The sequence below is a fragment of the Anticarsia gemmatalis genome, chromosome 13, assembly GCF_050436995.1.
Source record: "Anticarsia gemmatalis isolate Benzon Research Colony breed Stoneville strain chromosome 13, ilAntGemm2 primary, whole genome shotgun sequence".
NCBI classification, from domain to species: Eukaryota; Metazoa; Arthropoda; class Insecta; order Lepidoptera; family Erebidae; genus Anticarsia; species Anticarsia gemmatalis.
Window position 1 is genome coordinate 1,739,513 of NC_134757.1, and position 15,680 is coordinate 1,755,192.

General features: G+C 35.6%; 1 protein-coding gene across 1 annotated transcript; it reads left to right on the forward strand.

Moving 5' to 3' along the window:
* Positions 1–1,190: 1,190 nt before the first annotated feature.
* Positions 1,191–15,513, forward strand: HPS4 (Hermansky-Pudlak syndrome 4 protein). Its single transcript, XM_076121478.1, has 10 exons — positions 1,191–1,366; positions 2,310–2,439; positions 7,289–7,393; positions 7,677–7,904; positions 9,035–9,129; positions 9,532–9,763; positions 10,137–11,308; positions 11,424–11,607; positions 11,943–12,160; positions 12,379–15,513. Exons 1-10 carry the CDS (start codon positions 1,359–1,361, stop codon positions 12,545–12,547), a joined length of 2,541 nt encoding a protein of 846 aa, XP_075977593.1. The 5' UTR covers positions 1,191–1,358; the 3' UTR covers positions 12,548–15,513.
* The last annotated feature ends 167 nt before the right edge of the window (positions 15,514–15,680 follow it).

Genomic DNA, 15,680 nt, shown 5'->3' on the forward strand with positions numbered 1-15,680 from the left:
GATTCTTAGTGCGGGAGTTGTCTTTCATAAGAAAAAAATAATAATACTGTACCTGCCAACTTAAATAGGTACCAAGCTAACCACTAGCCTCTGCGAAAAGAAAGCAGTACCTACTTAGTTTATAATTATGCGATTTTAGTTAACTATCTAATTAAAATTCTGTAATGTGTTTACTTCGGCCTAATGTCTCCTCGACGCGACCGGACGTACAGCGTAACATCAAACAAAGCCTCCGCCGGAACCGGATATTAAAATTGACTTTTCACGAACAGGTATTGCAAAAGTGCAAATAAATTATTTGAATATATTAACAGTTTCCGTCCTCAGGTACACCGTCCAAATTAAATAATAATGTTTTATTTTTTTATCTAATTTACATATAATTTCGAATGCATTATTAGGCACGCATATAAAATATTGAAAATGTCCCGTAACTATGGGTTTCATTCCCGTAATAACTCATACAAAAGAGCAGCATGCCGTGAAAATATTTTTATATATAACGTCCCTTTAAAGAATTGGTTTGGTTTAGACATTTTGTTGCTCGCGAAAATCAACGTGATGTCCATAAATCCGTCCTGTTGTCCCAATGCAGTCACGAAGCAATAACTTATTAACAATTTACTACTGTTATCAATCTTTAGCGCGGCTTTCAGAATAGTAATGTTTTAAACAGGACGTTAATACTACAAAGCGTTGGTGAAAAGTAGAATTTAATTAATGATAGATCTATATTTAATTTTACATTTTTACTCGGACAGATGAATCGTACCTATTCTGTGATGAAGACGAAACCCTATGTAAAGTCACAGTACAGATTGAAGACTAGTTAAAACGAAACATAACAACAACGAACAAAATAAAACTAGTTTTTAACGTTATTCTATTTCGCATAAAGAGATTAGACTTCAAAATAATGGATCATTCGTGCAAATTTACCGCTAACGCCATCTTTTGCAGACTATTAAAACTATCTTAGCTAGGTGTTACTAGATAAAGAAATCTATTATATCATAGATTCTTTTGTAATAAACATCATTCATGAAAATATCGTTTAGTTGAATTGAGAAATATTACATTTTTATTTTTACTTAACCCAGCAGCATTTTCTAACTTTTTACATCTCTATGATAGTCTATTATAGATCGTACGACTAAACTAGCAACACCAAATAAATCAAGTGTCAAAAAGATATCATTGAGCACGGACGGCTGCTCATTAATTTTCAATAAAAATATGAAAATAAACGAAACGTATTAATCAATAACATTTTTATAATAACAGTACAATTGCTTGCGTATGCAATGGTGTGAATAACATTGTTTTATTTGTGAAGTGGGACGAGAACACCGAGCAAAATGGCAAAGTGAGTGAAAATTAAATTGTTTAGATTTTAAGTGGATTATTGGATTGTAATTCGATACAAACGTGTCGCCTACACAACTTTGCGGTTGATTTAACATACCTAATCGAATATCTAGTTACTAGCGCTTATAGCCTTTGAGAAATCAAACAATGTACGAATAGGATATGTTTTTTGTGATGTCCAGCTCTCGGTGTTGTGAAACCTTAGTTACCTTTCAAAATGAGTTAACTATAGACGCATTAATCATATGGTAATATAAAACGTAAAGATCTCAACAGATATTAAGACACAAAATGTTTCCAAACATGGTGTCAATCCTATTAGAATTAATTAGTTATATTTGTATCTTAAACGTAATGTAGACACATTAATTGTTTAATTAATGTTCAGTTATTGATAAAAACAGCTGATAGGAAACATAAATAAATATGACACAGTTTTTTTATTTATAGTACTGTAATCAGTTGATATCTATTTTTATTTGTACCTAGTCAATAGACAATGGCTTTTTTCATAGCACTTGACAATTATATTTTAAACAATTAATACAGTACACTGTTATAATCACACTGCTATAAAATAACTCACTTATTTTTTACTTCTACAAAACTACCTATATGGAATAGATCTCCATAAGAAATTGTCATAGACTACCAAGATACAAATATAATGTAAAATTAAGATTACATTTAGGTATATATCAACAACACAAAAATACCTATTATCTTGAAAACATATTAGAAAGAAATTCTCTACTCATTAAACCTTACTTGATAGCTTTTCCCTTAAAAAACAGTGCCAGATTAAACTTACATTACTATATAACATTAAAAAAAATCCTCTCCCAGCTGCAAGAAAGATATTTTATTATTTTATGGCTTTATAAATAAAACCTTATTGTTATTATTAAACAACTAGTCTAACAATATTGTTTTTGGTACAGGGAAATGATGATAGTGTTTGTCTATGACACCATGTGCTGTACAGCGGAGGAAGATGATCCGGTTGATGCAGTGCTCTACTTCCATCCTGGCTGGGTGTCTGACACACAGAGACATGCGCTGGCCGGACAGGTGAGTCTTACTGAATGCATTGTGATTACTTTCATCCATACTTATCTGTACTAATATTATAAAGCTGAAGAGTTTGTTTGTCTGTTTGAACGCGCTAATCTCAGGAACTACTGGTTCGATTTGGAAAAATCTTTCACTGTTAGATAGCCCATTTATTGCGGAAGGCTATTAGCTTTATATCATCAAGCTATGACCAATAGGAGCAGAGTACCAGTAAAAAATGTTACAAAAATGGGGAAAATTATGACCCATTCTCTCTTATGCGACGCAAGCGAAGTTGCGCGGCTCAGCTATAGTAGTATATCATAATTAGATAACATTAAATGTGTGAGTACTTTCTGCCTTTTGTACATTTACTTACCTCATTGATTGTTATTTTTGTATCTAGAAGTTGTATTTTCAAAAAATCATTTGTTATTTCATGGCGAATTGATAGTTCATCAAATAGCATGTCATTCAAACTTTACACATCTAAACATATAGTTCCAATAAGATTCTTACAGTAAATAATCTCATGCTATAAAAATCTATTCCCCATAACAACAGAATTATAAACATCATCTAACACCTACATACTGCAGACTCACCTATGTATAATCACCTACAGCTTGCATATCTTTAAACTGAATATGAGAATCTATAATCCAAAAATAATTCAACACATGGAAAGTCTATATTGAGTTTGTAACAGCAATAAAAACCTTCATTGTGTTACCTTTCCTTCCTTCAATTCATATCTTTATCATATTCACAATCTAATTTGTCCCACCGCAATGCCAATTTATATTGCCAGTCTTATGTATCATGCCAACTTGGTAGATACGTTTTTTACACTCACAAAACAAGTTATGGAAGTATGTAAATTAGAAGCTTGATGTCTATCAATTAGTTGTGTAACATAATGCATATTTAATGTTATTTCTATTGCCTTGGAAACTGGTCGACGTAAACGTAAATACGATGTCATGGAATATTTTGGTCTGTCGTATATTTTCGGGAGTTTAGTCTTATTACGGGTAGGCTATTGACTAGAAAACGTCTAGGCTTGACGGTCGTAATTGTTACAATGGTTACAATTTTGTTAAAATATTATGTGCTCGTAGTATTTCAGACTGCCTCAGTGGCGCAGTAGTTAAGGTCACCACGCCGCTACCATTACGTCGGGAGGTCGTGGGTTCGATTCCCACACGAAAAATTATTTGTGCGGTTCACAAATAATTATTTCGGGTCTAGTTGTGCCTTGCCTCGTGTCCCTTGTTTGTATGTTTGTACACAAGAGCAATTCTTAGTGCGGTAGTTGTCAAAAAAAAAAAGAATGAAAGAAAGAAAGAATGGTTACCAAATAGAAAGTACAAAACAGCAGAATATTGTAGCGTCTCTTAAAAAGACTTTCATATAAAACGTAAGAAAGGCTCGTGAATCGCGATGATACATGATGCAAACAGGAAGGGACGCGGAAAGGAAGTCTATAAAAGACACCACTTTTTTTGCATTATTTTCGTCCTAAGTAGAGCTTTTAGCTTGCATTATTTCACACTGATGATCCAGTTATATCTTCAACGTAACTAAAAGCTCAAAGGTTTTGTTTAAGTATTATAGTAGGACAGCAAAGCGATACATGGAATTTCGTTGAAATTCCACCTGTCAATCGTGAGTCCGATTTCATAATCATTGGATTGAACTATCATCACTTAAGTTATTAGAGTTTTCAACTCGATCCTTCCTCTATCACGGATATGGTTTATGTGTAGGTATTAATGCAAATTAAGTTAATTTCAGTCCATGTCGAATTGTCAAATAAGCGCTGCGTGTGGCTAATGGGAAATTGGAAAATAACAGCAATGTATCGTGACGCAATTGCTTAATTTCCCAGAAGTTTAAATACGCCCACATTTTGCTTATTAGGTATAATTTATATTACACTTAATTATATTAAAGATAATCCAATTAGTCTTTAGTAGTCGTAATAAATATTAATTATCAATAACCAGATACTGGCAATATTACGAACACTAGAACGAAACAGTTCCCTTTTCAGAAATGAACACCTGAATTTGCGCAGTCGTTCTTGAAATTTTTCTTAGAAATACATTTTACTTACAACAGGGGCCGAAACAAGTTCCATGGTCGAAAATACTGATTTTACTGACCAAAAATTAAAAAGTACTGACCAAATACTGACCATTTTCAAATCGTTTTTTGGGTGAATGGTGTGAAATATAAAGCTTATTTTCAGTTATTGGCCTCCACCATCCCCATAGCCAACCAGCACCGCCTTTTTTATTGTGTAAATGACTCCAATAACTCTAAGGGTCCGCGCAAACGGGCCACCGACCACAGCCACTGGTGGCCAGCGACACCCACTTAACACGTTTTTCCATATATTTTGTATAGACACACCGCACACGTGTAGCCGGTGGCGGCCACTCGCTATCCATGTGATGCTTCAATACAAACGTAGAGCATCCACATATACACAGTATCTACAGCAGCCCTGAGATATCATCACTGGGCAAATCGAAAGTGTAAGATTGGCCAACAGCAGGGGAAAACCAAAAAAATAATTGAGTTTGGAAAAATACTGACAATACTGACCGATTTTCAAAAGTACTGACTTTTACTGACCAGGTCCAAAAATACTGACTTTTACTGACTTTACTGACCTGTTTCGGCCCCTGTTACAATTATGAGAGTCTAATATTGAATAATACACTCGGATATTGTGAACAATATCGATAACAAAGCAATAAAACTCCGTCAACTTCCAAACGTACGAAGTAGATGCATAATAAGTAGGTACCTTTAGTACCTTTTTATAGTGTTACATCTATATCTAGCTTACTACAATCGGCCCGATTCTGTTGCGTTTCTATTGTTTAACCGGTGAACTGATGAATGGGTATAATATAATATAGGTACCTCTAGATTTGGTAGATACTTGGGTAATATAATTCAAGGTCAATACATTTACTTGTCTGAGTTTTTTACAACCTATGCCTAGTTTGTAAAAAACACATACATTTAACACGGCCAGTTCTGTGCTTAGTTTATTTAGAATATCCTTTTCAAATAATAAGTTATTCCCATTATTGGACCGCTACTAGGCAAGGGTGTCCTCGCGGAATGAGGAAGAGGTTAGGCATTGTGTCCGCCACGGTGGCGAAGTGCAGATTTGGTTCTTCGTAAAATAAAACTACATTTACTTAACGAAATTCCTATTTTATCGACTTTAACGTTACATTAGCAAAAGGAAAGATCAAAACTGACTGTTCCATTCACAAAGTTCGTTTCCTAACAAACTAATTGGATCACGATACCAGTGTCGTATTAATAATTCATAACGAGGCGCTCTCAGACCCAAATACCGCGGCAGTAATTACAAGTCAGGTTGAGTGGAAAACGGCTATAATCTGCACACTTTACAGACATCTGTTATGCTGATTATTAACTAAGCAGACAACCTTTGCATTTATCAATGCAGTAGCAATGTAATTTGGTTTGTTTGTTGTATATTTTAGAGCAAATGTACAGTTAAAATAAAGTTATAGTCTCATGACAGTTACGTTTTATTATATTACTAGCTTTTTAGAGATCTATTAAGTGATCAGCAGGTATGTCATAAATGCAAACATACAGTCATCAACGGCTAATTACATGAAGGCTCGGAAAAAAATATCAACGAAACTAACAACCAAGAACGAATCGCCGAATGCCAATCAACAGTGGAGCTTAGTTATTTAGTAAATAGCAGCGAATATAAAATGATAACTTTATGAAATCAGCTAGTGTAGATATAGAATACTCCACCTTAGCGTTCGTGTCGGAATGAATATCGCGCCACCGTTCGCAAATGGACGATGGTTGTCCAATTGTAATTATATTAGTGTTAATATACCTCTGTGCCCTGGAAACCGCGATAACGTAGGTTTATAGGACTGTCACATTCAATTAGTTTTGTCTACATTATTGTAAAACGTGAAGGTATAATCCATAGAATCAATACAAATATTCCAGGTCGATTCTTTCATTACTAAAAAACAAAACCGTTTTCTATAACAAATTGATTCTTTTTTAGCAAATATCTCAATAAATATTCTTAAACTGCGGAGTGCGGAGTCTCTAAGTGAAACCCACTTAAGTCTGTAACTAGACTATACACGGATTATCCAGATAATCTATTTACCGGCTTCAAGTGAAACGAAATTGCTAATTGAATCACCAAAGAGCTTTTTGTTTGAACACACTAATCTCTGAAACTGCCGGCGTGATTCGGAAAACCTTTTTGAATATGTAAGCAGCATTACCAGCCGTTCCGATTATTCAGCCTCATTTCTCTCGCGGGATTTCTTCTGTTCTGCTTTACGACGATTAGGTGCCTTTTCGTATCTTTTAGGATATGGCCAGTGGGGTGTGGTGCACATACACACGCGACGAGAATTTTGTAAAAAAAGATCAAAGATCTCGTCTTTGGGCTTCACTTTTTAAGTAGGTACATTAATATATTTTTATCTTGCTTTCAAAGTAAGAATCCCACTGTTGTTACGTAAAAAATCTGGCAAATATTAACGACAGCCATATCGGCTTTAGGATGGGAAAATGAGTACGGGAGCGGCATGAAATAAAAGTTAAAACTCACGTGTTCCATTTAAAAATGAGATAAGATGTGATCTTACCGGTTTTTGTCATTATATCATTAAATAGTACCTAACTTTATTAGGTGTTTATCCTTGACATTTAAATTATATTTACGGATAGATACATTAAACTCTTGGTTATTTTTTTCTAGCATTGTTATCAAGATGTTTTATTTTTATAAGTTACGATGTTCTAAATAGATGATTTGTTTCAGGTTGTTGGTGTTGCACACTGCATCAAGACCCTTTTGTCTCAACCGGTAGCCATCACACTACAGAGTGGCAAGTTCATTCTTCGGGAGTACGGAAGATATGTTCTGGTAAGTGACAAGTGTCCCATTGACCCACATTTCGTATTTTTAAAATATATTTAGACATCCTAGTCGTTTTTCCAATCCAGAATTCCCATCTCGGAATTTTGTTTGACCTAAAAAAGTCGAAATCTTAAAACGGATCTTTATGGCACTTTATGTATACAGGCATATTAAAAAAAGACCTCTATAATGATAATGTAGATGAGTCAATGTTTTGCAACATACAACAAAACTCCAACTATCCAAACGACAAAACGACCGAAATACACATACCGTTTCTTTCTACCAGGCCATAGGCAGCGATAGAAACATTCCGGACTGGGTGCTGAAGAACCGAGCGAACTTGCTGACGTCCATGATCAAGGTGTACCACGGCGACCTGCAGGTCCTCGCGGGACAGATGGATGACCAGCGACGCTTGTCCGAGAAGCTGTACCAGGTGTTTGAAACCTACCTGCCAGTGCTGCAGTATGGCTGCCATATCTTTCAGAGGGTGCCAATGTTGAGCTTGCCTAAGGTAAGAACGATTTATAGACATCTGGAACTGTTATTTCCGTGATAAAAATCGAAGGAGACGAATGAAACTATTGTTGAAAATTCCAAGTTCTTGGATCTTTCATACAACTTCATTAAGAGTTTCCATATATACCTAAATATTTTATGAATTCATAAAAACTATGGTAGAAAGACATTAAAGAGACGATATACAAAAATAGTGAAAAAACAGGGGACATGTCTACGAAAATATTAAAACACTGATAAAAATAGTAAGTAATTATTATGGTGTAAGTTCTATCAAATTTTTGCGAACAACTTATCAAAAACATATCCGATGGATGATAATTGTAGTAAATCATAATCTTGTACCACACTATGAGGTCATTGGAACTCCTACTCCGGTGATAAGCGCGATATCCTCGAGTGTTTACGGTCCGTTATCGCAGGTACGAGGCGTCCTTAAGTAAAACTTGTAGACTACCTACTGTGTCAATATAGCAATCTAGTTCTTATCGGTTGACACAACAATAGTCGTATGAGTCATTACGAGGCACATACGCTATTTTAAAGTACACACATTTCATAGTATAAAGCCATTTTCGATTTTTTTATAGTAATGGATATTTTTTTTTTGTTTTTTTAAACTATCTAAGTAAATATTAAATATGTCGAAACTATCTAAGTAACTAGGTATTTTTGTGTCGAAGCAATAATTTCTGTACAAAAATACCTAGTTGCAGAGATGGTTTGTTATGTACGTATGAATTGACAACGTATACGTGCGTGCACTTGCCCGTTCATATCACTTGACATAAACCCTAGTTTGAATAAGACCTAATAATGCAAGACGAGAGTTTGTAAGGCGCTATCACGATTGTTTAACCACCAAATTCCAGCTTTTAATACGCATTAGTACACAATAAGAGCAATATTTTGATTTTATTTTCATTCCCTTTAACACCAATTCAGTCCTTTTTTGTCAAATAGACTTACACCGTCCATAATCGTTACAAAAATACCCTAAAAATAACCTAGCGTATAGTTTCAGTCGTTACCCCAAGCTACTGATACTCAGTATAAAGTATAATGTCACAATATTCGTTGCACTTTGCAGTGTATTGTGTATTCATGAGATTGCCGTTGTTTCAGAGTGCCACGTCCATTTATATGGAGTCTATGCAGATATTGGAGCACTGCAGGAAAAGTAAAGGAGTTTTGGGTGGAGTGGTGCTTTATAATAACAAGTATGTTTATTGTACCTACGTTGTAAACTAGGTTATGCAGAATGATTGCTGCTACAGACATTTGTGCTTTATTTTAATTTTGAATCGTAACTGTATTAGAACTGTTCTGAGACCACCGCTTTTATAGGTTAAGGCATTTAAAAAGTCATTTGGCAATCTCCTCCTCGAATAGGTTAATTTATTTCCTTTTATTTAAGTTCCAGACATGAACTTGCCTTTAACTGCTTTTCACGCTACAAAAGACACATTTATCCTTGTAAAATATACAAAAGTAAAAACTGTGGATTTTAAACTCTCGCGACTTGTACACATAATATTATAATGTAACGGGTCTTAAACGCGATTCTAACCTTTAATTTTTTTTTATCGTGTTGTAAAACAACATTGTTTCTTATTTTTCAGAATTATCTCCACGCAGCTCCCACCAGGGTTAACGTCCTACCTTACAGTTGTGGACCCTTATCGGATAAAATCCCCAGCGGAGACCTTGGAAACGGAAACTCCACTACCACTGGGCGCTCAGCTCCTGGTGGTGTACGTGGGCAGGAAGGTATACCACAACCTTAAGAAACAAGTGGAAAAGCTGCAGGAGTTCCATCAGAATGGAGATGATATGATCGCTAAGTTTAAAAAGGTAAGGGAATTTTTAGTCATTTTGTTGAAAAATTGTTATTCTGAGTAAGGGACTACTCACATTATTTCAGTTCCATTCGTCCGCGTTTCACTGAACGATTGCTTAAATTTATTCAGCTGAAGAGGAGAGTAGTCCCTAAGAGTTTCAAAATTTTGCTGTTCATGAACGAAACTATGCCTAAGCTCGATTTGTACTTGGTCTACATCTGCTCCGGTTTTGCAAGATTTTTCATGTAGTCTTTTAGCAAAGATTAAATGATGCTATTTATTTTTGGAAACACTTATATTTTTATAATCCACCGTATAATCTTAAAAGATACTGATTCCTAAACATTAAGAGGCCGTATTATAAACAACGTTCTCTCTTTTCCCAGAACCAAGAAGTGGAACGCGAGAAACTGCGTGAGTTCCCTCAAACTGGCATGAAGAGGGACAAATCACTTTTATTCACCGCTGTCCCAGAGGAAGACCACACCATGATATCTCCTCCTAGCAGAGAAGAACGACCTGCTGACTCAGAACGAAAGCCTCCTTCAATGCCTGACGTCGTTCCCTTCACCAACAAGCCAAGACAACGACCTACTAAACTGTCTTTAAGCTTCAAAAACCAAAAATCATTAGACGAAGAAGCTTTACAAGAGAATGAAAAAGTCTTTACAGGTCAAACAAGTGTTTGTTCCACACCTATGGTTGAATTTAAACGTTTACACGGCAATATGTTGTCGATTTGCCAAATACCCGAAACCCAGCAAGACAAAATAGAACCAGATGTATTAAAGAACATTGAAGAATGTTCTAAGGTTAATTTAGACAGTGAAAAACGGGACAACAAGAATGTTTTAGATGTAAACTGTATCGCAGACCATTATATCAATAAGCCAGAACCTATAAGAAAGTTAGCAAGTGTCACCGACCTACAAGATACTGTGAAAAAGCTATCAAATCGTTCTACATCTAAATTCAAGCTTAAAAGATCTAAAGGCTCGTTAAACGATGACTCCCCATCACCTGAACATTTGTCTAAGAATCCTAGTACAATGACAATCAATGACCCGTTATTCCCCGTATTCAGAAACGACGGTGTTGCCATATCCGAGTCATTATTCAACCAGTATTTAGAACAACACTATTCCGAAATGAAGAAAGACCCGAAGGACAATATGTTTAATTTTAACATGAAATTGTGCGAGCAAGAGAAGTTTGAAGATTTTGATTCGGAGTTGAATAGATCGCCTCAAAGGACGCCGAAGAAGATAGCAAAAGATTCTACGAAAACATTACCAACAGATCAGTCCAGGAGAAAATCTTTATCTTTACCTCTGAAGTCTTTGAATGAAAGTACGGATTCTCAGATAGGGTCTGATTCTGAGGCGACAAGTTTCAAGAAGAAGTTGACTGGGGTACAATTGACCCCTTTGATGGAGAAGCTCAGTCATTTGGCGTTTTCTGACAAGTCAAGTGGATATAGTAGTAGGGTGATGACTCCGTTGGAACTCAGGGAGTTTATGACTCCTGCTGCTGAGAAACAAATCACGTTCTCTGACAGGTACGATACATTTTTATAAAATTTACTTTGATCACAACATGGATTTGTCTTAAAGTTGTGCGCTCCGTAAAGGTTGTTAGTCTGATTTTAAAGCCTTAAACTTTCTTGTTTCCAGGCCAAAAACCCAGCGCCAAGAGTCTGAAAGCGACGAGGAATCGGACAATGATCTTGAACTGTTGCCAGAGTACAGCAAACACGCGGTGAAGTGTGCGTTGTTCGTGAGTGGACTGCACAATATGGCGCTATTGGCGCTGCTGGACACTGAAGCAGCTAATGATGTTGATACTATCAATTCTTTGGTAAGTTTCTAATAAGCTGGCAAAAGTGGGTACAATTTAGTAAGACATAACATAGATTAAATTCATTGTTTGGATGATTTCTGCTTAAAAAGGGCCTATTGCTGTATTTGGAAAAGATTACGTACCATCGTCATGCAAGATCTTTTTGCGTCTTTGAAATATCATAGTGCACTAAATAAAACATTAAGGTGAAAACAGCAGAGGTTAACACGACCCATGATTTGATCAACAACAAATTAGAGTATGATTTTATTTTACCAAAACATTAGAGCAGATTGAAGACCGTGACGAATGTAATTAAAACTTGTTTTAATTTTTTTTCCTTTTCTTTCTAGTGGGAGACCTCCCTAAACGCGCTCGGTCCGATAGAACAGAAATGCATGGAGCCGCTAGCAGCGGACGCAGACTCGACGGACTACAGCTACCTCACGCTGGACCCCGACTGGGGCACGGTGCGCAAGGGCGGGCCCTGGGCCGCGCTCGATATAGCCACCATGGGCCTCATACATAACGAGTTCAGTGAGGATACGGAGCTTTCGGAGTTTATATTGAGGTAACATTACTAATATCAAATATTTAATTTGTCACAATAATGATAAGAAATCGTGGCGAAAGCGTTCATGTGTTTGTTTACAACCGCTGGTTGACCTGGTTGACCGTCTGGATGCACAGCCTCAATGCCCCAATTAGTCCTCTGGATGAACAGACTAATGACATAGGAACTAAAATGCCTATTGAAAGCATAATTAAAAAATGTTTTCACTATTGCAGGAGTGACGAGAGCGTAGTAGTGGGTGCTCAGTGCGGCGGAGCCCAAATCTACTATCAGGAGAAAGGCACACGTGTAGCGGGGCCGCCACCCCCCTCCGACGCGCTGGCCCTGGCCCCGCTCCGCGCCCGGCGCCGCCTGCACCGCGACCACTCCACGCTGCTACTCTAACTTGTATTACAACAGACCAACTAGGTACGGTTATCTACCTCCTATCATAGAGGCGAGTGAACGATGTACGAATGTTTCGCGGCGACGCCGTGTCTATGGATGTGCAGGGAATTTTTATGCGATGGTTTAGATCTAGACGGACGTTTTCCAAAGAAATACTTCATTTATGCTGTAACTGTAATCGGTAAACTTGAGATTTTAGATGTATCGTAAACAGTGTTTGTAACAGAAGTAACGGAAGTTCGAAAGTTCCCATAAAAATGCTGATAGCAATTAGTTGTCCTAACAAACAATCACATATCTACTAGTTCCAATAGTGTTCTGCAAATACTTGCTATATTATCAATGCCAAATATAATCTACTAAGTAGTCACCACATAGCCCACATTCCTATTATTTTACAAACAGACTTGTGATATTTTGTTGCTTGCCATAAATACCTAGTATTTTTTGTTGTTGTGTAGTTCCCTATCGTAATTTATAGAACCAGGATTGGATTGCAATCGATATTAGTAAACAAAGTAAAACCTTAGGTCTCATTATAACAAACGAAAGTAATAAAAAACAACATTTTAGAAAATGTAATTAAATAAAATATTCTTCATTTTCATAAACATGTTACTATTGAGTGACTGTTGTTGTTGTTGGTGTAAACTTTGTAAATGTGATGGATGTAAAAAATGTTTATGAAAATGTATTCAGCCCTATACTAGTGCACTATATTAATAGAGGAATGTAATTAGTTCATTACTCACATTATGGCTACTTCATACATTGTCATGCCCTGCCGCCGGCACTGCGTGTAGGAGCCCTTAGACTATTCGTGAAGTATGTAATTTCGTGACAATCGCGATAAAAATTCTGTTGTAACTTTATCACGCAATTTATTCTTTGAAATGTGTCAATACAATAATATCAAAAAGCCTTTACGTCCGAATTCAAAACGTTTCCGTTTTTTTTCAAATTATTGAAAAAGTTATATGTGCACTGTACCTAAGTACTATATAGTATAGGGCTATAGTTGTAATCAGTAACTACGTTACCCATTTGTAAACAACCGCTTGTAAATATTGCCAAATTGTTTTACAGTACTGTCCTAATGAGCATAATCTGAAGTGTAATACTAAAAAGAAACTACAAACTGGTAGCCTTTGAGAAATAAGAGTTATACCTTATGCTATGTGGAATATGTAATAAGGGTTTACTCATAATTCGGCGCATTATAACTCGACGATTTAAAGCGCACGTATTCGATTTACGATCGTAATATTTAATTAAAACTAATGTATGTATGGAACCAACTCTCCGTAATAAAATATCAATGAAGTCAGCATCAGAATCCCTTATAGGGGCAGTACTGTTAATTTTTAGTCCTAAGTATCGAAAGTCGAGTGTCGAAGGTGTCTGTATTACAAAGTATTTATTATTATTTTATACGAGGCAAGCTAACTCCCGGCGCGGCTTGTAGTTGCACGATATGCACTTTATCTACTAGCCAAGTATTTCATGACTTTGGTAACCTTTAGAACCAAATAATAGTCTTGTATCATTTATCCTGGCAATACTGAAATAGATAGATTATTTCCTAGTTCAGATTATTATCAAATCAAAGTTTTAGAGACAACCACTACATTTATAATTATTTCTGAAAGTCATAATAGAACGAGACAGCCCTAAAATGATTGAGGCCAAATATTGATAGTGTGATGATATTTATCCAAACTATGTTATTAGATATTAGACCCCTTTTGATTAAAAATCATGTAGAAACATTCATTTAATATATTATCTACTATGATATGATTAAAGTTGGGTACTCATAACAAAAGTACAACTCTACTCTACTGTAGACGAGAACATCGACTTGAACACTGCGGTGTGCTGCAGTAGACAATGTCATGATGGTTTGAAAGGATGGTTCAAGACAACCTTCTAGAAGATTTCTAAGCTTGTCCTATGCTGCAGTTTGTGCTATAATCAAAAGAGGCCCAAAGATTCCATGAGTTCCCAAAGCTCTGTATTTCTCATCTACAAGAGTATCCAACTTACAACTTACCTGTATTTATTGCAGTAGTGTAGAAGCTGCAGTAGTCATCATGCTCATACTATCTTGCCACTAGTTGATAAGTTTGTCGGCCAACCTAGTTTAGTATTGCTATATTGTCGGTGTTGCCAATTTTATACAATTTATTTTTACACAAGAATTTCTTGCCATAGAAATGTGATTGTAAAAGCAGCTGTAGTCTTTCTAAATTATATTTATGTACTTTTGCGTTCTATACACATTTAACGGAGAACCTATCATATTTAGCCATTACTTATTTTCATTAGTTTGTAATAGCTAAATATGCCGTAGGAACTGGTATAGAGCCCTATCTTTTATAGTATTTTCAGCTTAGCTCTAAGTATAACTATTGTTCGCGAGTACCTAAAGAGTACGATTATTTAGCAGTATTATATGTATGCATTCCAGATAATTAGCGATTGTTCAATTTGAGGATAGACGGCAGAACTATATTTTGCTGTTCAGAATGCATTGAGTTCTGTCTAAAATATGAGTAATGTGAATTATCTCAAAATGATAAAGAAGATTCGTGTTGAATTTTCCTCTTAACTATCAATTACTATTTTCTAAAATAAAGAAGTTTCAATAAATATAAGTTAGTCGCCCTCAAATCGAACGTTCGCAGTACTATATCACATTCCACGTCCCGTAGCTTTAAGAGACACAAATCCGCCATAAATGAAATCGCGTCCAATGCAAATCTAATGCTAATCTTAACGTTCATATGTTGGCATGTATTGTTTTTAATGTTATTTGTATATTTTACGAGTATTTTATTTTATTAGCGGTTAGTGTAGACGCCATATTAGGAGTGCCAATACGACACAATCATGTGGTATATTTATAATAATTATACATAAATAATTGTTAAGAATTTTAATAAAAATCTGATAGTGAGAGATTTGTTGTTATTACTTACTATTTACTAATGACAGTACCCACAACTATTATCTACTTAAGCATAAAAACTGTATAATGTGCCAAACAATTTTGTTTTAGTAGAATATGATCAGAATTTTAGTTATTTTACAATTTCTATGCAGACTTATACAACACTAGTGTTATTCT

What these genes read in the sequence shown, in the direction of transcription:
- HPS4 (XM_076121478.1), top strand. An exon ending in GACATGCGCTGGCCGGACAG is followed by an intron (nt 2,440 to 7,288) that starts GTGAGTCTTACT and finishes GATTTGTTTCAG; the next exon opens with GTTGTTGGTGTTGCACACTG. An exon ending in TGATCGCTAAGTTTAAAAAG is followed by an intron (nt 9,764 to 10,136) that starts GTAAGGGAATTT and finishes CTCTTTTCCCAG; the next exon opens with AACCAAGAAGTGGAACGCGA.